The 24159-nt window shown below is 56.5% G+C and overlaps 2 protein-coding genes across 3 annotated transcripts; one reads left to right on the top strand and one right to left on the bottom strand.

Annotated features, from left to right (window-relative positions):
* Positions 1 to 673: 673 nt before the first annotated feature.
* On the top strand, positions 674 to 20071 carry Tead3 (TEA domain transcription factor 3). Its single transcript, NM_001098216.1, is given in 13 exon segments — positions 674 to 862; positions 10067 to 10318; positions 11483 to 11547; positions 14939 to 15001; positions 16057 to 16068; positions 16543 to 16677; positions 16770 to 16819; positions 17107 to 17168; positions 17645 to 17787; positions 17912 to 18085; positions 18465 to 18605; positions 18690 to 18842; positions 18952 to 20071. Coding segments are annotated over 12 exon segments (1314 nt in total). The 5' UTR covers positions 674 to 862; positions 10067 to 10116; the 3' UTR covers positions 19066 to 20071.
* Positions 20072 to 20763: 692 nt separating this feature from the next.
* On the bottom strand, positions 20764 to 23327 carry Rpl10a (ribosomal protein L10A). 2 transcript variants are annotated; one of them, XM_087598396.1, is made up of 6 exons: positions 23292 to 23327; positions 23024 to 23098; positions 22593 to 22921; positions 22341 to 22489; positions 21147 to 21319; positions 20764 to 20964 (listed from the first exon to the last, which is right to left on the bottom strand). In XM_087598396.1, the coding sequence occupies exons 4-6, from the start codon at positions 22396 to 22398 to the stop codon at positions 20794 to 20796; spliced, it is 402 nt and encodes a 133-aa protein (XP_087454522.1). In that variant the 5' UTR covers positions 22399 to 22489; positions 22593 to 22921; positions 23024 to 23098; positions 23292 to 23327; the 3' UTR covers positions 20764 to 20793.
* Between the last annotated feature and the right edge of the window lie 832 nt (positions 23328 to 24159).

Genomic DNA, 24159 nt, shown 5'->3' with positions numbered 1-24159 from the left:
CGCGCTCCCGTGTCCCCTTCTCCTGTCCTATGGAACCTCGTCCAGAGCGCAGGGTCCGGGCACCCGACTCTCCGGCATTAGGGAGGAGAGGGAGGGCCCCAGAGGTAGAGGAAGAGGGAGAAAGGGAGAAATTCGAGAAACAAGCCACTCGGGGAGAACCAGACAAACCGGGTCCGAGCAGGGCGGAGCCGGGTCTGGGGCCCCCGGAGTGGAGGGCGGGCTCTCGGCGGGAGGGGAGCTGCAGAGGCCTCGGCTGCCGGGCACCCGAGTAGAAGAGTGGGGAGCTCGAGACCCCGTGCGCGCTCGGGCGTCACTTGGATGCGCGGGACCCGGCTCCCCAGGACCCTAAACACCTCGGGGAGTCCAGCCCAGAGGGCAGAGCTCCGCTCTTGGCTCCGCCCCAGGCCTGATCACTCAAGATTCAGAGGCGTACCTACGAGGGGGTTGTGTAGGGGGAGGTGGGGACTCTGAGATGACGAGCGAGAAGTGGGGTGCGCGGGAGGGTGAATCCACCGCGACGGGCGTTCTTGGGGCTGGGTGGTTAGAGAGACAGCAGGCCCCGGCCCGCCTTAGACCACTCCCCCCAAATAACACCGCCCACCCGTGGGCCCGCCCGCCACTGGCTCCGCCCACCGGGCCCGCCCCTCCCGTCCGCAGCCCCCACCCCCCGCCCGGCTCCCTCAACACAAACTTTCCGTCCCGCTCGCTCCCTCCTCCGCGCCCAGCACCTCCCGCTCCGGCCCGGCTCATTCCGTACATTCCGGCCATCCCCCTGCCCACGACCCCCCTTCCCGGCCCCCCTTACTACTCCCTCGGGCCCGGCGGAGCGGCCCGGCGGAGCGCCCCCCGGAGCTCGGAGCAGGTAAGCCCGGGGAATGCAACTCGGAGGCCTCGCGCGCAGAGGTGACTGCTCGGGTGGCTTCTGGATGGCGGGGACCCGGGACACTCTGGGGTCTCTGAGCTATTGTCCAGCCTGCGCCCGAGCCCAGGACCTGGGTGCCGGGAACTTTGGAGGGAAGGGGGGAGACGCTCTCCGGGAAGCCCCGCCCACCCCACCCCACCGACCCCCCCCTCCGCGACCCGGAGGCTGGGAAGCCCGGAGTGTCCCCGGTGCCCGGGCCTGGCCCCGCCGTGTGCCGGGGTGTACTCCTGGAGCCGCGGGTTTGGAGGGCCTGCCGCCGGGACTCGTATCCGGGGTGCCCTTTGGACTCCGAGAGCCCGCGGGCCGCGGCTCCACTCAGGCCTTGGCCAGGGCGCGCCGGTGTGCGCGCTGCTCGCGGCTACGCTGGGACCCGGCCCGGGTGTCTGGAAGCCACGGTGTGAGCCCAGAGCGTGTGCGCACCCAAGGGCGGGGGGGGGGGGGGGACGCCTGTCCCCACCAGTTCGGCCGACCGCGTCAGGGCGAGTCCCAGCTCCTTGCTCTAGGAGCCTTGCTCTGGACGCGGCTGGATTTGGGGCCTTCCCCGCACTTCTCCGGAGAACTTGTTATGGCAATTGTGGGCGGCTGGTCTTCCCTTCCCACTCGGGTCCTCTCCATTGTCTGTCACGTCTTTATTCTTGCCTGGGAAGGGAGGCCGGAGCGCTAGTGTAGGGCTGTTTTCTAGCTCCCACAGGCCCTCGGGCAGTGTCACTGAAGCCCCTGCTCTACCCGCCCCCCCTCAACAGGGGCCCTGATTGAGGGCTTAGATTCTTAAAGAGCACGGGGAACGAAGGAAGCCTGGGGCCGGGCTTCTCAGGGCCTGTGTCCCCTTGTATCTCGAGCTCTCCAGGTAGGGGCAGAACCAAGTCAGGCCTGGACTTGTAGCCCAGCCCGGAGGATGGCGGTGGGGGCTGAACACAACTTTGAGGGGCTGATGTCCATGGTGGCTCCGTGTTTTCGAACTCTCGTAGCCTGGATCTGTACACACAGGGTTCCGCCTCAGTGCTGGGGTCTGGTACACCCCTACACACACAACCAGCTACGGGATGCTGCCGCCTGGAGTCAGGAGGGAAAGCACATAGAAGTTGAAGGCAAGAGGAGACTGTGCCTCTGCCCTTCCTAGTCCCCCGACCTCCTTCTCCACACCTGACACTTGTTAAAGCAATTGAGGGCGTCTGGTCTTCCCCTCCCACTCTGGTCTTCCCCTCCCACTCTGGTCTTCCCTGTTGTCTGACAATGCTTTTTAGTCCTTCGGGGAAAGGGTGAGGGTCTACTCACCCCTTGGGCAAAGAGTGGACACGAGACTGAATACCCCCTCCTCAGGGAGGGGCTGGAAGCCAGGCCTACCCCACCTCCAGGGAGGGAACTGTAATTAATGCTAATTAGCACTTTGGGGAACAGAATGGTCAGTGGTTGGCAGGAAATCTTTGCGTGTGCGCGCACACACGCAGGTGTGTGTCTACCTAGCCTTTCATCCACCATCACTGAATTCTTTTACGCCCTAACTCGTTCTGCTGTTGGGAGAAAGAAAGGCACTTAAAAGCCAATAGCTCAGCAGAGGGCAGGAGACAGGTCTCTGGCTTGCCAGCTGTGTTGATGGTTCCTAGGGTTCCTGATCCCTCATCTCCTCAGAGGCTTGTCCCCCTGTCTGCCTTCGGTCTCTGCCCATCATAGAAGCTGAACCTGGAGGGGTCTGGAGAGATGGGTGGGTAGCCCCGGGTATTGCAAGGAGGGGGGAGCAGGGTCTGAGGAAGGGCACATAGCTCAGTATGGTGGCCTGAAACAGATCTGAAGGAGCAGGGGAGGCTGTATGGAGTGGGGGATACTTGCCCTTGTAAGTGGGGTTCAGAGGTCATTGATTGGTTACCTTCAGACTTAGCCCTAGAGCCCTTCAGGGCCTCCTAGGGCCCCCTAGAAGCTTGTGCTGAAACAGAAGTCACCAGTCCTGTCCTGAGTGGATGCAGAGGGAGCTGACAAGCCAAGGACTGTGAAGGGCTGGCTGTCACAGTGTTCTGGGGTCCCCAGGAGGTTCCAGCCTTTCCCCACGGATCTCAGGAGCTGTGGCAGCCTCAGGACCCCAGCCTGAGCCTGTCTGGTTAGAGCTGGGGGGATCAGCAGGCCACTGGTGTCCTGTGTTCCCTGTCGCTGGGAGCAGGCACTGCCTGCTCCAGATCCTCTGAAGGCTAGGGCCAGAGAATCCAGACCCAGGTCCCCAGAGTCTCAGCCCTTGGGGTTTCCTAGAGTGCCGATTGTTTCCTGGACTCCCTGCCAGGCCTGAAAAGACAGGAAGTGATAGAGGAAGGAAATGGGAAAGCAGCTGTGTGTGACTGGATTTGAGGATATTTGAGGACCGTGAGGGGTCATCTGTGTGGGACACACTGTGGGACACTCTGTGACCATGAGAGAGAAAAGCCACTTATGGCGGGTGATGTGTGTGAGAGCCACGTCCCCCATCATTAGGTGTGAGAGCCACGTCCCCCATCACTAGGTCATGAGGGAAACTGAGACCTTGGGCTGTCTTTTTTTTTTTTTTTTTTTTTTTTTGGTTCTTTTTTTTCCGGAGCTGGGGACCAAACCCAGGGCCTTGCGCTTCCTAGGTAAGCGCTCTACCACTGAGCTAAATCCCCAGCCCCTTGGGCTGTCTTTAGAGATGGCTCTGAGGGTGAGAGTGCTTGTAGACAAGCCAAGAGTCGAATGTCCAAAGCCCACATGGAAAGAGAGCCTGGTAAGAATCCAGTGTGTAAGTTGGGTGGGGGATGGAAATGCCTACGTCTGTGTGTGTGTGTGTGTGTGTGTGTGTGTGTGTGTGTGTGTGTGTGTGTGTGAGAGAGAGAGAGAGAGAGAGAGAGAGAGAGAAGCCGCTGGGATGGCATTCGGAGTCAGGTAGTTGTGGAGAGAATTTGTGTGTCTGTGGGCACACCAGCTGTGTGAGGGACTGTGGTGCTAAGATTCCACCTGAGGGGCCTTTCCATGTGATCTGTCATGCCATGGTGTGGCCACTTCTGTTGTCGGTTGTGAAATGATGTGTGAGGTGGCTTTGGGTTTGTCTGTGTGACTGTTCATGACACTGCACGTGAGTACGACAGGACCCGCCACTGCCACGGATGCGTTTGAGGGCGCAGCGTGTGCCAAGGAGCTGAATGCAATGTACTCACAGTCTATATCCTGGGAGAGCCAGACCAGTGTGTGGCTCCCTGTGCCGGAAACTTGGGTGTGACTGAGACCAACTCCGTGGGTGGTCACTGTCTCAGCTTGTGTGGGTGACATCCTCAGGGCTCTGCCACACAGGGTGTGGGGGCCTGTGACCCCAATGCATGTGCCATCTACCTGGAAAAGATACTGTCAAACCGGGTGTGGTGTCCAGTACCTTCGGAAGCAGAGGCAGGCCGGATTTCTGTGTTCAAGAGGCCAGCCTGGTCTACAGAGGGAGTTCTAGGGCAGCCAAGGCTACACAGAGAGAGACTGAAAAAATACAAAAAAGGATACTGTGAAAGAGAAGGCATGTGCCCAGTTTCACTCAACTCTAAAATGAGCCTGGCTCTCAGGAGACTGAGACACAGGTTCAAGGCTACAAGGCTAGCCAGGGCCATACAATGAGACTCAACCTCTGAGAGAGAGAGAGAGAGAGAGAGAGAGAGAGAGAGAGAGAGAGAGAGAGAGAGGAGAAGGAGACTGACTAGCATGGTAGATGTTGCAATATGCATGCATTTCTGTTTTTACCACTCTATGATTTTATTTTTTGCTCACATCTGCAATTCCTAACACACGGGAGGCTGAGGTGTGGGGACGGTGAGTTCAAGGCCAGTGAGAGCTACAAAGTGAGACTTTATATCAAAGCACAATAAGAAAAAAACGGTAGCCAAAATGACAAACTTATGTTACAACACACATAACCCTAGTTCGACTTTTTCTTTCACGTTGTGAACCCCAACACTTGGGAATACCACAAGCTCCAGGGTAGCCTGGGTTTCGGGAGTGAAGACCCTCTTTCTAAAAAGGGTGTGATGGGGTCAGCGAGAGGGCTCAGCGGGACAACCTGAGTTTGCCCTCCAGGACCTATGTGGTGGAAGGAGAGGACGTCTACCAGTTGCCCTCTGACCTCCACACGTGCACAGAGGCTGTAATATATACACAGATTTAAAAAAAACAGGAGGCTACACGCCCTACTATGGCTGCTGCCTCCTGTGGGAGAGGAAGGGGAAGGTAAGGTGCTTATACAGGACACTGCTGGCAGCCCAGTGGATGATCTGGGGCAGGTAGCCAGACATATGTACTGAACTTTGTGGGACCCCAGTTCCCAGGCTGTCGGTCAGCCTGTCCCTGCTGGATCTCAGGTTCCCTCTACCCGGAGACCCTGGAGAGGGTTTGGGAGGCATTTTGGGACCGGTCAGCTCTGTCTGTAGGAGGCCTGGGGGCTCTGAGGAGGGGGCCGTTCCTGGCTGGGACTCCTAGAAGTGGGGGAGAGGGATGGGAACCAGGGCTCTCAAAATTGGAAGCACATTAGTAAGCTGGAGCAGGGAGGCCCCGCCTTCTCCAGTGGGTCTGGAAATTACTCCCTCCTGTGGAGAAAGGGAGAGGGTCCTCCCACCCCAGCACGGCAGGGTGTGGCTACTTGGCAGGTCCCTTCTGGGTCCTTAGACTGGAGGCATAAAACATCTCTACCCCCTCCCCTAGCCCATTCTGGTCCTAACCAGAGCTTGGCCACTTGTAGGGTGGGAGCCTCTGGCAGCTGGAGAACAGCTGGCTGCTGTGGGGGTGGGGTGGAGGGAAGAAAGGCTAGGGGGTGGGGAGGCCCATCGCGCCCTTCCCAGCATTAACGTCCTCTCCGCGCAGCCTGCGGCGGTGTAGCGCTTCGGGACCCACTGATTAGCCCACTTTGGGTTATGGCTCCAGTAAGCGGAGCATTTCGGACCGGGATCTCTGGAGGGCAGGTAGCTGTGGCCGCAGGGCCCGACTCTGCCTCTGTACCCCTGGGAAACAGCGAAGTGCCACCTGACAGCGTGCCTCATCTCTGCTGTGCTCCCACCAGGACACAAGCTCTCGGGGAGCCTTCACCTAAATTTGGCTTTCCGTCTTCGGAGGGAGCCACTGGACTGGTGGTCTGGAGGAACAGGGCCTGACAGCCGCCCAACTCTGGCCTTCACGCAGAGCTGTCGGGCCAGTTCTGCCCGCAGATCTGGCCCCGGGGCTGGGAGTGGGCAGCCAGGGCCCCTTATCTCCCTGGGCCTCCTGGCCCCCTTCCTCGTCACTGACCCCCAGGCTGAGGGTCTGGGACAAGGGAGGAGGCAGGTGTGGCTTGTCTGCAGGCTAAGGATGAGGAGAAAAACTAAAGCCACGCAGAAAACTCCAGCTGGGGGGTGGGGGAAGAAGAGGGTCTGTAGGAGGAGCTGAGCTAGGCCCCACCCACCCCTGCCGCCTTTCTCCTCCGTCTCCTGGGTCAGTCTTTGCTCCACTGTACTTTCCAGCCCCCGACTTCCTCCTGCGGTGTCCCTACGGGTCTCACCTCTTTGCCTCTTCACCTGGGTGCCCTGGGCCCATCCCTGGGTCTTACTTAGCTCAGTGTGGACGGGTTACTCCCCTCCCTCCTCCCGCCCCAGATGGGAGTCCCTTAGTCCGTCTGCCTGTCTGTGAGAGCAGGCTGTCTGGCACTTGCTGGTTTCTGTCTACTCTCTGTACAGTTAGTTCACTCTTCTTGATTGGCTCGTGCTAGGTGACACTTCTGGGACCCTCCACTCTTTTCCACCTACCTGAACCCACCTGTCCCTCCATTCCTTGGCCCTCTGTTCCTCGAAGAACACACCTCCAGGTAGAGGTTGTCTCTGGGGACTGGCTCGCCCAAGTGTCAGCCACTTGAGGCTCAGCCTCCGGTCTCCCATGTGATCCCAGGGTTTGGGGGTGAGCACCCACACTTCGCCACTGACTTCACCCACGATAGCAACCCAGGGAGGGCAGCTACGATCACCCCTGTAGTCTCTCTCCTACGCTTCCAGAAGGATGACTACTTGGAGTAATGTTGGCAGAGGAGACCCCTGACCACAGCGTTTTCTGAGTAGCCAAGAGCCTTGCAGGCATGTATGTGCTGCTGTGTAAGGCTGGAGGGGGTTACGATTTAGGTCATTTGTGTGGACACTCTGCCCTCCAGAGTCATGTCAGACCTGTCTGGATGGCAGGTACCCAGGAGCCATGTAGGGTGTGTATATTAGGGTCCTTACTCCTTGACATCTCCCACACCCCCCAACCCCCGCCTTTTCCCCTCTTCAGCTATCCAAGATCCCAGCCAGGGGCTGCCCCATCCCCCAGTCTGTCCCAGCTCCCAGGCTGTCTGTTCGCCATATTTGGCCACATGCTCCCTCGGGGGCGGGGCGGGACTGACATCACCCAGGAGGGGGGCATGGCCTGGATGAGGGGAAGCAGCCAGAGTCTTGAGGAGGCCAGAAAGTTTCTTCAGGTTACTAGGGCTCCCCATGCACCAAGTCCAGCTGTTCCATTGGAGGCTAAAGCCCTGGGCCAAAGGTTCCTATCTCTGGGTGGGTCCTCTGACCCTTCTAGCTGGTCCGACAGCTCCATCAGCATCAGACTGACCTCTGAGGAGGTTAAGGACTTCAACTGCTCCTCCAGTGTCCCCTTTCCCCAACTAGCACAGCACCTTTTGCAAGCGGAGGAGAGGGGTTACAGACTTAGACAGTTCATGTGGTGGTGAGGGACAGACACCGGGTAGGGGAGTCAAACCCTTGCTGGCCACTGGCCACTGACAGAGACTTCTGTGTATCTTGGAAGCCTCCAGAAAGGCGGGTCTTGTGCGGTGGCGTAGGGCCTTAGAAGGTGTTACAGCCACTTGAGCTGAGGGGGCATCGTGGCCTGGACCTCCTTTTCCTATTTAGGTGGTGGGTTTCGATGCCTCTTTTTCTTGTCTACAGGGTCAGGGAGTGAGTAGCAAGGGCCTCTCTTCTCCCCACAAACACTGGCCCCCATCTTTGCTAACAGCCAGTAACTCTGCTCAAACAGTAGCTCTATCAATTTGCTGCATCCCCTTGGGGACATTGTTTAACTTCTCTGTTCCTTGGTTTTTCTCATGTACAAAGTAGCATTGATACTAAATAGCACTTATGAGTCACTGTATAAAATCCCCAAAGCCTGCCTGGTGTATGGAGGTGCCCCTGTTGGAAACATTAAGTCTAAACCTGATGTCTAGTGCTCTCTGTAATTTCATTCATTCATATGAACATCCTGATATGCTACCACCTGGGAGGCTGAGGCAGGTGGATGACAAGCTTGAGTAATATAGCAAGACTGTGTCCAGCACTCGCTCTGTAGACCTCAAATCCAGAGATCTGCCTGCCTCTGCCTCCTGAATGCGGGATTAGTGTCTGCTGTGGCAGACACTGCATTCTCGCTGCCCCAGAGCAAAGCTCTTTAAGGTCTAGAGGCCCCAAGAACTCCGACTTCAGGTTCTGGGGTTGCTGGAGTTCCAGACTGTGTTCATGGGGGGATAGAGAGGGTGCCCCCCAATTCCCAGAGCCTTGACCCATCTGCCATGTGGGCCAGGAAAGAGCTGTGTGTGGGTGGTTTATGGGCTGCTGTGGGGCTGAGGAGGCATGGGAACAGGAAGTGAATGGAGGCCGGACAGGTGAAGCCAGGTTGCTGACTGCACCTCCTACTTATCCTGTGCTGTCTGGGTCCTGGCTACTCCCAGGCCATCGCCTGGCCCATGCTAAGGTCCTCTGTGGGGGCAGGTGAGAATGGTCTCATCTCACAGCAGGACAGCACTAATGCTGGTAGGAGCAGGTAGTGAGGGCCCTGGCTGGAGCCCCCACCCCCCTACAGACATACCAGTCCTTGCCTGGTACTCCTCTTCTGAGACTGCCTGGGGAGCCTCAACTTTCTGGCTATGAGTAAGCATCCTCCATGTCTGCCTGTGTAGAAACTGGCCTGGGGGTGGGGGTGGGGACAGGCCTTACATAGCCCAGGCTGGACCCTCACATAGCCCAGGCTAGACTCAGCTGAGAGTGACCTTGAACTCCTGCCACAGCCTTCCAAGAGTGCTGAAGTTACAAGCTTCTGCCTCCCTGCCCAGTGTTTCAGAAGGTTTTTGTTTTTGAGTGAGTCTAGACTGAACTTAGAACTTTGCCGTCAGTCAGCCTCCCAAAGCTGGGTTACAGGCAAAGACCATGCCTGGCTCAAACTAGCAATCCTCCTGCCTCGGGCTCCCACTTGTGCAGCACTGTTGTGTACTGTGGTGGTTGGTGATCAAGAGGACCTCTTCCCTTTAACCCTTTTTATTTTGATTTCATGTGAATGTGTTCTTTGCCTGCATGTATGTCCGTGAGAGGGCGTCAGGGGCCCTGGAACTGGAGTCACAGTTGTGAGCCACCACATCGGTGCTGAGAATTGAACCTGGGTCCTCTGGAAGAGCAGCCACGGTTCTTAACCTCTGAGGTTTCTCCCCAGCCTTTTACGGTTTTATTCCAATTATTTAGTCCTGTGTGCGTGTCTGTGCCTGCTTGTGGAGGTCAGAGGACACCTTCCAGCAGTTGTTCTTGCCTGCCACGGTGTGGCTCCTGGGTGGGAGAGGGGCAAGAATGGCACAGACATCATGGAGCCCAGGCTGGCCCCAGATGAGCTGTGTAGTGGAGGAGGCTGGATTCCTACCTTAGCCTTCCAAGTGCTGGGCTTACAGGGGTACACCACCACACCCCGCTATTATTACTGTTTCAGTGTTCCCAGCCTAGCTTTTTAAAACCTCACGACTCAACAAGACCCTTTTTAAGTTTTAAAATAGATTTTGCGTTTTTAATTTTGTGTATGTGTGGCACGTAGGGCCAGAGATGTCAGAGTCCCTGGAATTGGAGGGACAGGCGGGTGTTAGCTGAACAGGAGTGCTGGGAACAGGGCGGGGTGTGTGTGTGGAGGGGAGATCTTCCACTCTTCCCCTTCTCTCCCGCCCTCGCCTTCGATAGACCATTCTGACTTTTTATAGGATCCGTGCACAGAGAGGTAAACTAACTCCTGCAAGGTCACACAAATCTGAAGAGGCTTAACTTCAGCCTCCAACCTGGAGCACCTACCCATAGTGTGGGGAGCACTGAGTGTGGCCACTGGGGTGGGTGGGGAAAGCCTGCCCCTAACCCTTGGCCTCTGTTTGTCTAGGCTCAGGCCATCCAGGGGGCTCAGGCCCAGAGCCCAGAGCAACCAGCACAATAGCGTCCAACAGCTGGACCGCCAACAACAGCCCCGGGGAGGCCCGGGAAGATGGGTCCGAGGGCCTGGATAAAGGGCTGGACAACGATGCCGAGGGAGTGTGGAGCCCAGACATCGAGCAGAGCTTTCAGGAGGCCCTGGCCATCTACCCGCCTTGTGGCCGGCGCAAGATCATCCTGTCGGATGAGGGCAAGATGTACGGTAAGTGCGATTGGCAGAGGTGGGCGGGGCCCCGCCCGCTGGCTCCACCCCTGGCTCCACCCCCTGCTTTCTGTCCCTTGCCAGACCGGTTGGTTGGGGGAGCCCTGGCGGCTTGCCCGGCGGGCGAGTCCGGGCCGGCAGGCTTGGGCTGCGTGTGTCTGGGGCCTCCTCCAACTGCACCTCGCAAACAGGCCTGCCACAGCCCACACGCGCCCCGCCTCTCCCTAGCCCTGCCGGCTGAAGGTTTCGGGGTGACTCAGGGGGGGCAGGAAAACTGGGTCAGTCCAGTGAGCCTCCTCCGTCAGGAGCCTGTGGCCTAGTGAGGCAGCCCCAGACTCCAGCTCCCAAAACCCAGGACTGAGGGTTCTACAGGGAGATGGGAGGCCCACTGTCAGGACAGGCTAGTCCTTGATGCTTGAAAAACTCCACTCTTGGGACATGAAGATATTCCGGGGTGCTCCACCGGGTGGGGCCTCCTGCCCACACTGCACTCTCACCAACGGCAGGGCAGCCCCACGGGGTATTTTTAGACCAAGGGGTTGGCGGGCAGGGCAGGGAGGAGTGGTGGGGCCTGTTCTGTCATCGCAGAGGAATTTGGGGAATGTGGCAGTTCTGGGGAGGCCAAGAGGTTGGGGGGCTGAGCGCACACCCTGGATGCTGACATACACCCTGTGGTATGTCTAGGCGGCCCCCACATTGCATAGCCTACTCCCCAGGATGGTCTCTGGTGCTATGCAGAGTCCCTAACCCCAGACTCAGAGTCTATTTGGGCAACACTGAATGGGGTCCCTGGCACATGGACTGAGTGTTACACCTTGACCCAAGCTGTCAGTATAAGAGACATCTCAGAGGTTTCCTGTCTTCCTTCACCAGAGAAGAGACAGAGCATATTCCGGGTTCCCCCATGACCGGGATGAAACCAGACAGAAGAGCTCACAGCTAGGGAATATGGGCTGAGACCTACCCAAACCGTTCCCAGCATCCGACCCTTGCTGGGAGGAGTGCCTTGCTGCCCAGGAAGCCTGTCAAGGCTTCTACTGTAGGCCGTGCCCTCCCCTAAGTCCTGGAGACCTTGTTAGGGGAGCCCTGAGTGAAAAGTAGGCGTGCCTAGCCCCTGGTTCTAAGCACTACCTCAGTTCTCACTGGCTCTGTCTCCCTGACTAGGTCGAAATGAGCTGATTGCCCGATACATCAAGCTGAGGACTGGAAAAACCAGGACGAGAAAACAGGTAGAGAGATGGCCCTGGTCCCCTGTCATATCACCAATGGGTGTCTTGGGTATTGGAAGCACAGTTTAGCCCCCAGGGCCTGCTCACCAGATGGGGTTCGCATAGTTGGGTGGGATAGGAAAACAGCTCTGGTCCTGCTTGGGGTTGGCCAGGAGAAATGGCAGAACCTCCTTCGGAAGGTGCGAGAGTTAACCAGGGAGGGACCACGCCAAGGTGGGGGTTCGGCAGGTCATGCAGGGTAGCAACAGTACCCCACTTGTGTCAGCCCACACCCACCAGAGAGCTGCCAAGTGACCACAGGGACGCTCAGGGCCAGCTCTTAGTGTCCATCCTATGGACTTAGGGTTTCCATTGCTGTGGTCAAGACCCGTGACCAAAAAAACACCTTGGGAAGGACAGGGTCTGTCTCGCCTTTTATGCCCAGATAACAGTCCACCACTGAGGGTAGCTTCCTGCTCCTTCATACAGTACCCCAGACTTTCCCAGGGATGGCACTGTCAGAGAAGGCTGGGCTCTGCTCTTCTGCAATCATTAAGGCAATGCACCCATAGGCCTCTCCATAGTCCAGACTGCTGGGGGCCATTTTCTCAAACCAGGTTCCGTCTTCCCAAATAACTGGCTTGTGTCAAGTTGACAGAACTAAGAAACTGGGAAAGGGGAGTTCAGTGACCCCCCACCCACCCACCCAAAATTGCGTCACTGAGCTAGGCTGGGGTCGGGGGAGTCAAGATTGGCCCCTACACCTAACAGAATGAGCTAGGAGAAAGAGAGGGAGACCAAGGAGTGGAGGTAGTTGGGGGTGGGGGCGGGGCCCTGCAGCTGTCAGGGCAGTGAATCTGGGAGGCCAGCCAGGAGGCAGAGGCAACCTTCACAGTGGGGGGATAGAGGGCAGCTCTTGGGAAGTCCGGCAGTTATGGGTGACCAGGTTGGGGGCCGTTAGATGAATTAGATCTGGGATACCTAGGAGGATGTGAAGTCAAGCCCTAGCCCTTCAAACTCCTACTCCCCCAGAGTGCTGGGTATACATAGACAATCCCCACCTGTCCCTAACCTAATCCTTAAGTGGGTTCTTGGCTCCCTGCCTCGAGTGGACATTTAGCGATGCCTGCCCTGGGCCTCGAATGAGGTCCTATGGCAAACTCAGAGATTCTTCTTGGGTCTTCAGAGCAGCAGGGGTGGCCTGAGTGGCCTGACCGCAAGCTCCAGCCGGTCTCCTGCACACATGCCTGTAATCCCAACACTCGGGAGGCTAAGAAGAAGCATCCCTCAAGTCTGAGGTTCCAGAGTAAGGCTCCATCTCAGTCCCGCCAGCCCCCAGACAACACAGACCCTGAGGTTCCCATAGCCTGTGCTACCGGGGGCGAAGTTTGCTTCCTAGCCTTGGCTCTTTGCAGCTGTGAATTAAGAGATACATGGACAGGGCTGGAGAGATGGCTCAGAGGTTAAGAGCCCCGACTGCTCTTCCAGAGGTCCTGAGTTCAAATCCCAGCAACCACATGGTGGCTCAGGACCGTCTGTAATCGGTCCGTTACCCTATTCTGCTGTGTCTGAAAACAGCTACAGTGTACTCATATAAGAGATACTTGGGGGGGCTGGAGAGATGGCTCAGCAATTAAGAGCACCCGACTGCTCTTTCAGAGGTCATGAGTTCAATTCCCAGCAACCACATGGTGGCTCACAACCATCTGTAAAGAGATCCGATGCCCTCTTCTGGTGTATCTGAAGACAGCTACAGTGTACTTATATATATAATAAATAAATCTTTAAAAAAAAATAAGAGATACTTGGACACCTAAACCAAGCTAGACACAAGCTAGAGTGTATCTGCTGCCCTTTCTACCACACCCATATTCTTGGGAACCCAGCTAGCCCTGGGAACAGCTGACCTTCTGTAAGTTCAGACTCTGAATCAAACCAAGCTGACCAAAGGTTGGGCATGTGTCTCTTTCTGACCCCACTTGCATCTACCCCTGGTTCGGTTCTCCACACAGGGCAGCCCAGCCATCTGGGGACTGGTGCCCATATCTCTGTCACATGTAGCAGTGGGACTCCCTGATTGAACTATGTAGCCCAGGCTAGCCTGCCTCTGCCTCCCAAGTGTTGGGGTCTAAGGTGTTACCATACCTGGCACAATGACTTCCTATTAGCCAGATGGGCAAAAAGTTGGGAGTAAGCCCCTGCCTATGACTTCTAGCTGTTAGAGCTGGCCCTGAGGAGGTGGTCCCAAGCGCTAAGAGCCAGAAGGAATCCTGGGAGAATAGCTTGGTGATGAAGCCAATGGTGCCCAGGGTCACACGGCCTGGGTTTGAATGGCAGCTCTGACCTGGCTGTGTGACCCCCAGATACACAGCTGAACCTCTCCCGGCTTTGATTAGGTCATCTGTAAGTTAGAGGTTGCTGCAGAGACAAATGAGTTGGGCGTATAGAGCCTGGGGAACGCCAGCACCTGTGTTTGGCGGCCGTCAGGTTTGTCCTGGCAAGCATAAGCATCTGCTGGGATTCTAGGGACCTGCAAGAGGAGCACCCAGTTAGGGGGACCTGACTGGGGTTCCAAAGAACAGTTTAAGGGAATAAACTATCGAAGAAAGCCCACAGCCGCTGCTGCTATTGACCACGCACGGCACAGCCATGATGGCTTGTGGTTTGCCCCTGAATCTTGCCAATGGCTGTCTTACTGCCTAGGATTAGCTCAGCTTTGGTCTTTTGAGAAGTAGGTTTCTGGGAAAGAAGATCTCCAAATGAAAGTACCTACTGTGTGCATAACTCTGTCTGTGGAAAGGCTTGGAGAAGCTGAAGGAGAAACAGGGGAGGGACACATAGGACAGTGCAAAAGATCTTTGCTAGAAGCTGTGGCAAGCCTTTAATCCCAGCGCTGGGGAGTCAGAGGCAGGAGGATCTCTGAGTTCAAGGGCAGCCAGGACTACAGAGTGAGACCCTGTCACAAACTAAATAACAAAACAAAACAAAAAAGCAAGCACTGTGGCTTCAGGAAACATCTAATGCCAGGAGGAATGACAGAGCCACGTCTAGCCTGTGTGGTGGCCACAGGGGTGAGGACTCCCGTGAGGGGGTGACCCACTTCCTCTGGGTCAGGTAGAACCCTTGCTGAGCATAGAGCTTGACCTATGGTGGGCCGAGGTTCTGTTCCGTGAACAACCTACACCATAGTGCATGGCGGCCCTTGAGACCACTGTGGGCTAACAACTAAAGACCAAGAAAGAAGAGAATTGACAATACCAAGAGGCATGTGCCCACGGAGACACTGAGTTCTCCCATCAGACTGTGGTCCGCCAGAGATGAGGGCTGGGGTCCCCCTTCCACCCTGGCCGTCCGGCTGTGCCTCCTCACCCTCTGTGTTTTCCTTTGTGGCGGGGTTTGGGGCACCTCCTAGGTGTCCAGCCACATACAGGTTCTAGCTCGGAAGAAGGTTCGGGAATACCAGGTTGGCATTAAGGTATGTTGGGTGCCTAGCAGGGCCTCTGGCCCCTTCCTGGACCTCGCCTGTTCTGCACGCTGTAGGCCTCTGCCTCCGTGGGCTCTCCAGCCTGCCATAGCTTTATCTGGCTTGAGCTCTGTTCTTCCTCTCTCTCCTGTCCTTTGCTCCTTTTTGCTCCTTTCTCTCTTTTCCCACAGGTCTGTAGTCACTTGCAGGTTCTAGCCAGAAGGAAATCTCGGGAGATTCAGTCCAAACTGAAGGTATGGGCCCCTGGCTCTTGGCCTAGCCCTGCCCAGCATCCTTCTGGGTCCAGACCAGGGCTGAGGAACTGAGAGGGTCTGAGACACACAAGTGCCAGCAGTAAGTTCAAAAGCTCCCAGGTGCCCGGTATGGTGGCACCTTAACCCCAGCATTCAGGCAGAAGCAGGCAGATCTGAGTTTTAGGACAGTCAGGGTTACACAGTGATACTTGTCTCAAAAAAACAAACAAACCCCAAAGTAGTCAAGCATTTGAGGCCACAGCCACTGGGGACTGGACAAGCTGGTGGCCAGTGTCTGAGGACTGCAAAAGCCTGCCTCTCTCCTGTGTTCCCCTGTTCTTTTCTCCTGACTGTTGCTTGCTAACTGCCTTGGGGACTTGAGGGAGGTAATGAAGGGTGTTGGCTGGCAGCTCAGTGGGGAGGTAGGGATGGGGGGGGGTGACAGTTACCAGGCTGAGAACTTCAGTCTGGGGTTCACGATCTGCCCCCTGTTTTCCCAGCCTCTGAGTCTCCCAAGCCTGTGGGGCTCACTTCTAGGACGGGACACACACACCCATGGCCCTTTTTCTTCATCTTGCCAGGGAGCCCCCTGACTAGCAGGCACTCCCTCTCTGGGTGGGGAGAGCCCCCAGCCCTCAGCAGCCTCTTGGCTTCCTTAGGAACTGATGGCCAGAGCACAAGGTGGGGGTGGGTTACCACAAAAGCATATCCCCTCCCCGCACAGAGCCCTCACGCGCGCGCGTGTGTGTGTGTGTGTGTGTGTGTGTGTGTGTGTGTCTATCTTCTAATTCCCTGTCCTTTTCTCTTTCACAGGCTATGAACCTGGTAAGTAACCCAGCACCTCTGGGAGGGGCCTGAGAGCACCGGGTGACAGGGGCAGTGTGGGGTAGCACAGGGGTGAAGTGCACAGCAGACAAGCTTCTCACAGTGCAGCTTAGCATAGCAACCAAACCGAAGCCACTAAACTGTGACCTGTGAGAGAAGTCTGCTTTCACAGAAGAAGCTACAGGTAATTGTGAGCGGTCCGGGAGCAGCTCGCAGTGTCCGTGGGGGGGGGGGGGGAGGTGTCCTCTGCTGTTGTATTCGAAGGACTCAGGCACCCAGCCTTTCAGTATAGGAGGGGGATCCCAGAACCAGTTTGTAAGGGACTACCAGGCCGGGACATAGAATAAACTGGTCAAACGGTTATTTCATACTGTGGGCTGTGCCCAGAGGAGACAAGACACCAGGAGACAGGGGGCCAAAGAGGGTGGACACACAAAAGCTAGAATTCCTACCTGATGTGACCACTGTCCCCAGGACCAGGTCTCCAAGGACAAAGCTCTTCAGAGCATGGCATCTATGTCGTCTGCCCAAATCGTCTCTGCCAGCGTCCTACAGAACAAGTTCAGCCCACCCTCCCCTCTGCCCCAGGCTGTCTTCTCCACCTCAAGGGTATGGCTGGGCTGGGCTAGGCTGGGCTGGGCTGGGCTGGGCTGGACCTGGCTAAGCATTTCTGGGTACTGAGGCCCTAGCTTTGTCCACAGTTCTGGAGCAGCCCCCCTCTGCTAGGACAACAGCCTGGACCGTCTCAGGAGTGAGTATTGCCTACTTGAGCAACTGCAGTCAGTCTCTGGTCGCCACCAGGTAGTGAACCAAACTCAAGGTTCTCGGTTCTGAGACCACACGACTCCCACACCGTGAATAGCTTTTCTGGGGATGGAAGGGGGCAGTGTAGCCCCAGGGCTGTGGGATGCTGCCAGGGAATGATCAGACTTAACACACAATGGTGGTGGGCTAGTTTGTGAGCTCAGGGGAAGTGGTGGGGGTGACTGGGGCAGGTGGGGTCCTGAGGATGTATAACCTGCTTTTTACTGTTTACAGCATCAAGCCCTTTGCACAGCCTGCCTACCCCATCCAGCCTCCCCTGCCGCCAACACTCAATAGTAAGTTAGTGCCACCATTGCCATGTAGCCCCTGACACCTCCGGTGTCTGCCCTTCTGTTTGGGGACCTGTGTATTTGTGCCAGGGTGGGTGGCAGCTAGAGGGGTCTGAGAGGTTTCTATTCCGGGTAGAAAAAGCGATGCCAAAATCTTGCCAGAATTCTCATCTAGGGGACACCAGTTTTGTTTTCTGTGTAAACACATATAATGGAGGCACACAGAAAAACATCCCACGGCTACTACCGAGATTACCTCCTTGGTGTACTGGACATCCTCAAGGATGCAGGAAGGCATCTTTCACACACATGTCCGCCCGGTGTCCCTGGGTGTGGCTTGGGGAGAGTCATCTACCTAAGGGTTTCAGACTGAGACCCAGGCTGCCTCCTTGGCTCCCTAGCACACACGTTCTGGGTTTTTCAGACCAACCCTGCTGTCCACACGCACACGTGGGCAGATGAGTTAGCGCTTACCCTTTTAGGTTATGAGTCCCTGGCCCCGCTGCCCCCAGCCGCTGCCACTGCTGCCTCCGTGCCTGCCTGGCAGGACCGCACCATCGCCTCCTCCCGGCTACGCCTCCTGGAGTATTCTGCCTTCATGGAGGTGCAAAGGGACCCCGACACGGTAATGTGGGGATGGTGGGGAGACTGGCCCGTGACCCAGCATCCAGCTCAGGGTCCTAGCGGCGGGGTCCTCGGGCCTGCAGGCTGATCGCTGCAGGCTGACCCCAGTTCGGCCCTCCCCACAGTACAGCAAACACCTGTTTGTACACATCGGCCAGACAAACCCTGCCTTCTCAGACCCACCCCTGGAGGCAGTGGATGTTCGCCAGATCTACGACAAGTTCCCCGAGAAGAAAGGGGGGCTGAAGGAGCTCTACGAGAAAGGGCCCCCCAATGCCTTCTTCCTTGTCAAGTTCTGGGTGAGGCCCCTTCTTCCTTATTTTTTAAAGATTTATTATATATATAAAGATTTATTATATATAAGTACACTCTAGCTGTCTTCAGACACACCACAAGAGGGCATCAGATCCCATTACTGATGGTCGTGAGTCACCATGTGGTTGCTGGGATTTGAACTCAGGACCTCTGGAAGAGCAGTCAATGCTCTTAACCACTAAGCATTCTCCAGCCAGAGGCCTCTAACCCAAGCTTACCCAGTTCCCTGCCCATTCCTCACCACTAGTGGGCCCCTGGGCAGGAGGAACCTGCAGGCCTCTGGGTAGGTGGGATGGAGGTGTGGAGGTGAGGGAAGCAGGTGACAGTCAGGCCTCTGCCACACGTGATTCTTTTCTCCCCTAGGCTGACCTCAACAGCACAATCCAGGAAGGCCCTGGGGCCTTCTACGGGGTCAGCTCACAGTACAGCTCGGCGGACAGCATGACCATCAGTGTCTCCACCAAGGTGTGTTCCTTCGGCAAGCAGGTGGTAGAGAAAGTAGAGGTGAGTAGAGGCCTGAGGGGATGAACGGCAGTCAGTCAGGTCCACAAACGCCCGGTCACACTCCTTCCTGGCCCCACTCTGCAGACAGAGTATGCCCGCCTGGAGAACGGCCGCTTTGTGTACCGCATCCACCGCTCACCCATGTGCGAGTACATGATCAACTTCATCCACAAGCTGAAGCACCTGCCCGAGAAGTACATGATGAACAGCGTGCTGGAGAACTTCACCATCCTGCAGGTGCGAGGCTGGCGGGTGGCTCTGTGGGGACCGGGCTAGCCTGGAGTCGTCCAGTCTGTCCAGCCAGCGCAGTTACTAAATCCTGTTCCCTTCTTCCCTGCCCCCGTAGGTGGTCACGAGTCGGGACTCGCAGGAGACCCTGCTGGTCATTGCTTTTGTCTTTGAAGTGTCCACCAGTGAGCATGGGGCACAGCATCACGTCTACAAGCTTGTGAAAGACTAGCATGCCCACAGGATGCAAGTCGGACCTCCTCCGAACACCTGCCTGCCTGGTCTCCCTGGGTGTGGGTTGGGGGGACCTACCCACCCATGGGTTTCTTCAGGCTGGGACCTGGGCTGCCTCCCTGGCCCCAGCACACACACTCCCTGCCACTGTTCTGCGCTTTACTGGAGAGAAGAGGGCTCCACGGTGGGGTGGCTTGCCTGGGCACTGAGCCATAGATGACCTGGCCTCAGGTGATATCAGAATTGTACTATGGAGGACACCTTGGGGGCTTAGTGTGTTGTCCCTGGCCACTAGAGGAGTGTGATGGGCAGGAGAGAGGGTAGCATTAAGACTAGGAAGAGACAGCTTGCAAGGAGGCCCTGGTACAAGGTGTCAAATTGGGGGATAGGTTGAGAAGGGCCTACACTTCTTCGGACCTTCTGGGTACCAGCCCCTTAACACAGCAAGTCTGGGTCTCCTGAAAGTGCCAAGATGGAGGCCCCCAGAAGCAGACAGAGCTGGAGGCTGGGTTCAGCTACCTCCCCAGCAGAGCTGGGTGCTGGCAGGGAAGGGGCGTGCTGTGGAATGGTACAGCTGGGCTGGAGCCTAGACAGGGTTCTACTTCCTGTTCTCCCAGTGTGCTAGCCACTAGGCACCCCTCCCTCCATGTCCTGCAGACAGGTGGCAGGGAACAGGAGGCTGCCTCTGCCTTCTCTACATCCAGGTCCCAAGGTCGCCTGGGTATTTATGAGTTTCAAATGAAGTACTGTGCCCCTCCTCATCCAGCCCGAGCTCCCTGAAGGTCTTCACCATTGCATACTGCTCAGGCCACCCCTAAACCCCACCTAGGTTTTATATCATGTATTATATATATTTTTGTGTATTTTTAAAATCCAGCTGTGACGGGCTATATCGTAAATGGCTCTAAGGCAGGGGCCACTCAAGGCCTGGCTCCTGCTTAAAAAAAAAAAAAAAATTAAAAAAAAAAAAAGCTGTTTCTGGGTCAGGACAGTTGTGCCACATGCAACCTTGTACTCTGTCTAGTAAAAAATAGGTATGACATCGGACACTAGTACCCGTCACCAGACATGCGTGCCCAGCACCTGTGGCCCAGGCTCACCTTAATGCTTTCCTAAGAGATAGCAAAGTCGGGAGGGAACCCCTGGAGGCAGTGGCTACCTAGTGGTGGGCAGATGACCGGGCTGGGCCACCTATAGAAAGAAGGTCCTTAGACAGTTGGCCTCTAACACCCATGCCTCCTGCCTTTACAAGGCGATTTGAATGAACCTTACATGTTAAACTGTCCCACCTGCTAAAACCACAGGATTCAGGTCCTGCTTTTAGAGCTACAGGTTTATGGCCCATCTCAAGTCCCTTTAGCTTTGAGGGGGACTGCCCAAGATGGGTGTTACCTGGAGTCTGCAGTAACAGAACTCTTATGCCCACTGCACAAATGGCTAAGTGCTTGAGGGCATTAATTAATGAGCAGTCCCAAGACCCGGGAACAGCTCAGAGAGAAAAACCACACTGGAATTAGCTTGGGAACCTCACCTTCTAGAAAAGGTTCTAAATCCTACCACAGCTTTGTTCATTGGGTTGCATTTACGGGTAGAGTCCAGATGAACTGTCACACCACTTAAACAGACCCCCCCCCCATCGGTCTGTGCGCCTCCTTGGCACACCAAACCCAGCCCTAATCACAGCAGACCACAGGGAGAAGGCAGCAACAAGGTTTATTGGAGCGTCCTAATACAGACGCTGGGGCTTGCCCATGGTGCTCTTGATGTACAGAGCCCGGACGTTCTGCCAGTTTTTCTTGAGTAAGGACACCAAGAAGTTGACAGCCAGGTGGATGTTGTAGACTAGCTCGTCATCGGTCATCTTCACGTGGCCGACGGCAACGGCCAGACACAGCACCTACACAGAGAGAAAAGGCCACCAGGCTGAGCATGTGTGTACGTGCAGGCCTGTCCCTCTTCCCCCAGTGACCAGGCTTAAAATCCAGGTGAAGCCCAGGGCCACCCTGAGACACCATGCCAGAGGAACCTGGACCCACTACTCCCAGGACCCCGCTGTGGATGCCCCCAGCCCAGACTGACCTTCTTCATCTGGAACTTGATTGTGGATTTCACCTCATCCACTTTGGCCACCATGTTTTCATTGTGTGTCAGCAGGGAGGGGAACTTGCCCGCCTTGTTTAGGCCTGGGCCCAGGATACGTGGGATTTGCTTGATCAGAGACTCGGAGGCCAAAAAGGCATCATACTTCTTGGCTAGGAGAGGTCATGGGAATACTTAGGACCAGGCCAGAAAAGTGTCCTAAACAACGCTCAGACTCATGACCACTGAATAACTCAAGTCCTTACATAACTCTTAGACCAGGATGACCCACAATCCCTGGTCTACGGCGTACACTGAAGGGCTGTGATGGCCCCCACCCCTTGGTTTCCCAGCAGTCATGTTAGATTTACTGTAAGTCAGCATTTAACGTGTCTCAATATATGTGCCAGAGACAAGGCTCAGCAGTCAGAGCCCTGCTCTTCCAGACCTCTCAAGTTCAATTAATTCCCAGCACCCACATGGTGGCTCTCAACCATCTGTAATGGGATCTGGTGCCCTCTTCTGGTGTGTCTGAGGACAGATGACAGCCTGCTCATATACATAAATAAAATCTTAAGGGTAAAAAAGCACCTCAAAATCTGTCAAAGATGGGCCAAGCCCAGCTATTTGAGAAGCCCCCAACAGGCCTGGGAAAACTTAAGGACACACCTGAGGATACAGAGAGGGGGTTACCTTCAACCCCTGTCAGTTGGAGCCAAGCTGACTCCCCGAATACTTTTTTTCGGAGCTGGGGACCAAACCCAGTGCCTTGCGCCCGAATACTTTTAAAGAAACAGATGGAGCTATTTCCTTCTGTGTGTAAAAGCAGGTACGACTACTGCCCAGCTCACCACAGGTAAAAGAAGCCTTCCAGTGCCTGACTACTAAATATCCCACCTATCATGGTCGATAGGGGCTACCACCCAGGGTCACAGGCCCTTGTGAGCCCTCTGTGGGTTAAAACACCAAACACCTCAGCTGCACACACCTGAGGCTTCCATCACACTGGCCTGAGGGGGCATTTTCTTTATTGCAAACTGATGTGAAGCACACTGATTGGTGCCACTCCTGGGCAGGTGGTCTCGGGTCAGGTAAGGCAAGCCAGCCAGCAAGTGGAGAACCGCCCTCGAGTCAGCCCCTGTGAGCCCCAGCTCATTTCAAGCTCCCCCAACACATCAGTCCAGCTACACCTACCCAGCTTTTTGACCAACTTCTTGTTCTTGTTAAGCTTCTTGAGCGCCTCGATGTCCATGTGGGGGATATCCACGGCCTTGGCTTCATCACAGTGCTGCTGGTCCCCCAGGACGCACACGGAGAACTTGGGGCGAGGGGTGGACTTAAGCCTGCGTTCAGGGGGTGGGGAAGAGACACAACAGGTCATGCCTGATGCTGGAGTCGCCCAACAGGCTGAAGGCATCTGAGGTAGCAGCAAGCCCCGAGCCTTACCCGGAGGTCTGTGCGACACTAGCCTGGCTTCTCAGGCTAGCCGGCGGGCTCGGCCGAGGCCTCCCCACGCCTCCCCTCTTGTTTTAAGACCCAGGGTGGGGGTCCGTCCAGAGAGCCTGCCCGTAGCAGGACTCCTGAACTACCCTGGCACGTCAGTGTCCCCGTGCCCGCCTCGGGCTCGGCCAGAGCGACAACGGGGAGGCCACACCGGGACACTGAGGGCTGGGTGGGGTCAGAGCGGTGCCAACCTGACGGTGCCCGAGAAGCGTTTGTCCTTCTGAGGGTCGTAGTTCTTCAGGCTGATCTGCAGCTCCACCGTCTCCAGAAACCTAAGCGAAAGGGGAGCTGTGAACCGGGGGATGCTCGCCGTGCCCGGGGTTGCTCGCCCTGGCCCAGGATTGCTCGTCCCGCCCGGGGAGGCCCGCGCTTACTTGCGGCGCTTACGCTGGTTCCCGTGCAGGACTTCCCGCACCGCCTCGTAGAGGGTGTCGCGTGAAACTTTGCTGCTGTTGGGGAGAAGCAAGGGTGCTCAGGGTCGGCCCTACTGGACCCCGGGCCGGATGACAGGCCCACAGCATGCCGGGAAAAGGCTCGCGACACGGGTAGCCGCCGGGAGAGCCTCCGAAGCGGGCCGCAGGGAGTCCGCGGGACAGCCGGGTGCACGGATGGCGGCGGATAGTACCCCGAATAACTACCTACCTCATGGCTGCGGCTGCGGGAACCGGAAAAGAAGGCAGAAGGTTTCGCGCAGGCGCTCAAATAGAGCTCGTGCTCTCGCGAGAATGGCTCGTTCCGCCGGCTCCGCGCTTAGCCAAAGCGGAGAAGCGCTGCTGTGTGAGGCCGCTAGGGGGCGCCACCACGTGGCTGCACCGTGAGACCTGCTTTAGGAGCAGCTGGCAGTTCTGCACTGGGACTGGGGCCGAAGCTGGGGCATTGGGATCGGATTTCTGCCCGCTGTCTATCTTCTGCCTGTCCCATGTCTTCCACAGTCACCAGTGGAAGCGTTCTCTTTCATCGCCTAGTTTGGTGATGAGCCCCGGAGAGCCACTGGGCGGCTGCTCCCTGTAGCCGTGCATTATGCAATGGACCAACTTGTGGACTGAGGCACGGATGACAGGAATAGCTCGAGGAAACGATCCTTGCTGAGATCTGCAGAACTGGAAAGCATCTTGTGACTGGATTAGGATCAGATACGCCTCGTTTAAGCGTAACCTGGGAGAAGGCGCCCACCAGTCTCGCCCTAGCCATCTTGTATAAACTGCTCCGGATTCAGCCTCCAGGCATGATGGACTTTGAACAAACGCCCCCTCCCACACTGTCTTTTCTCAATTAGTTGGCATTTCAAACAAAGTCGTTCTTGGTGCCTGACCCCCGTCTTTGCAGTGAATAGAGAGGCGCGGGGTCAAGGATCATTGCAGGAAGCCTTCAAATCTGGAGTGACTCATTCCAGGCCACCCTCTCTGGAAACACGTCATAGATGTGGCCAGCACCCACCATTAGCAGGGGGCAGATCTGAGAAGGGTTCATTCCACCCAAGCACATACACAGCACGCATCACGTAGAGTAA

The sequence above is a fragment of the Rattus norvegicus genome, chromosome 20, assembly GCF_021556685.1.
Source record: "Rattus norvegicus strain SHRSP/BbbUtx chromosome 20, alternate assembly SHRSP_T2T, whole genome shotgun sequence".
NCBI lineage: Eukaryota > Metazoa > Chordata > Mammalia > Rodentia > Muridae > Rattus > Rattus norvegicus.
Note: the sequence above shows the minus strand (reverse complement) of the source record. Positions and strands in the feature narration are given on the sequence as shown.

Bases quoted from the DNA above. Each gene is read 5' to 3' on its own strand.
- Rpl10a (XM_087598396.1), bottom strand. From the start codon at position 22,398: ATGGACATCGAGGCGCTCAAGAAGCTTAACAAGAACAAGAAGTTGGTC. The intron at 21,320-22,340 runs GTAGGTGTAGCT...GACCTCTCCTAG, and splicing joins GAAGTTGGTCAAAAAGCTGG to CCAAGAAGTATGATGCCTTT. The intron at 20,965-21,146 runs GTCAGTCTGGGC...CTCTCTGTGTAG, and splicing joins TCAAGTTCCAGATGAAGAAG to GTGCTGTGTCTGGCCGTTGC.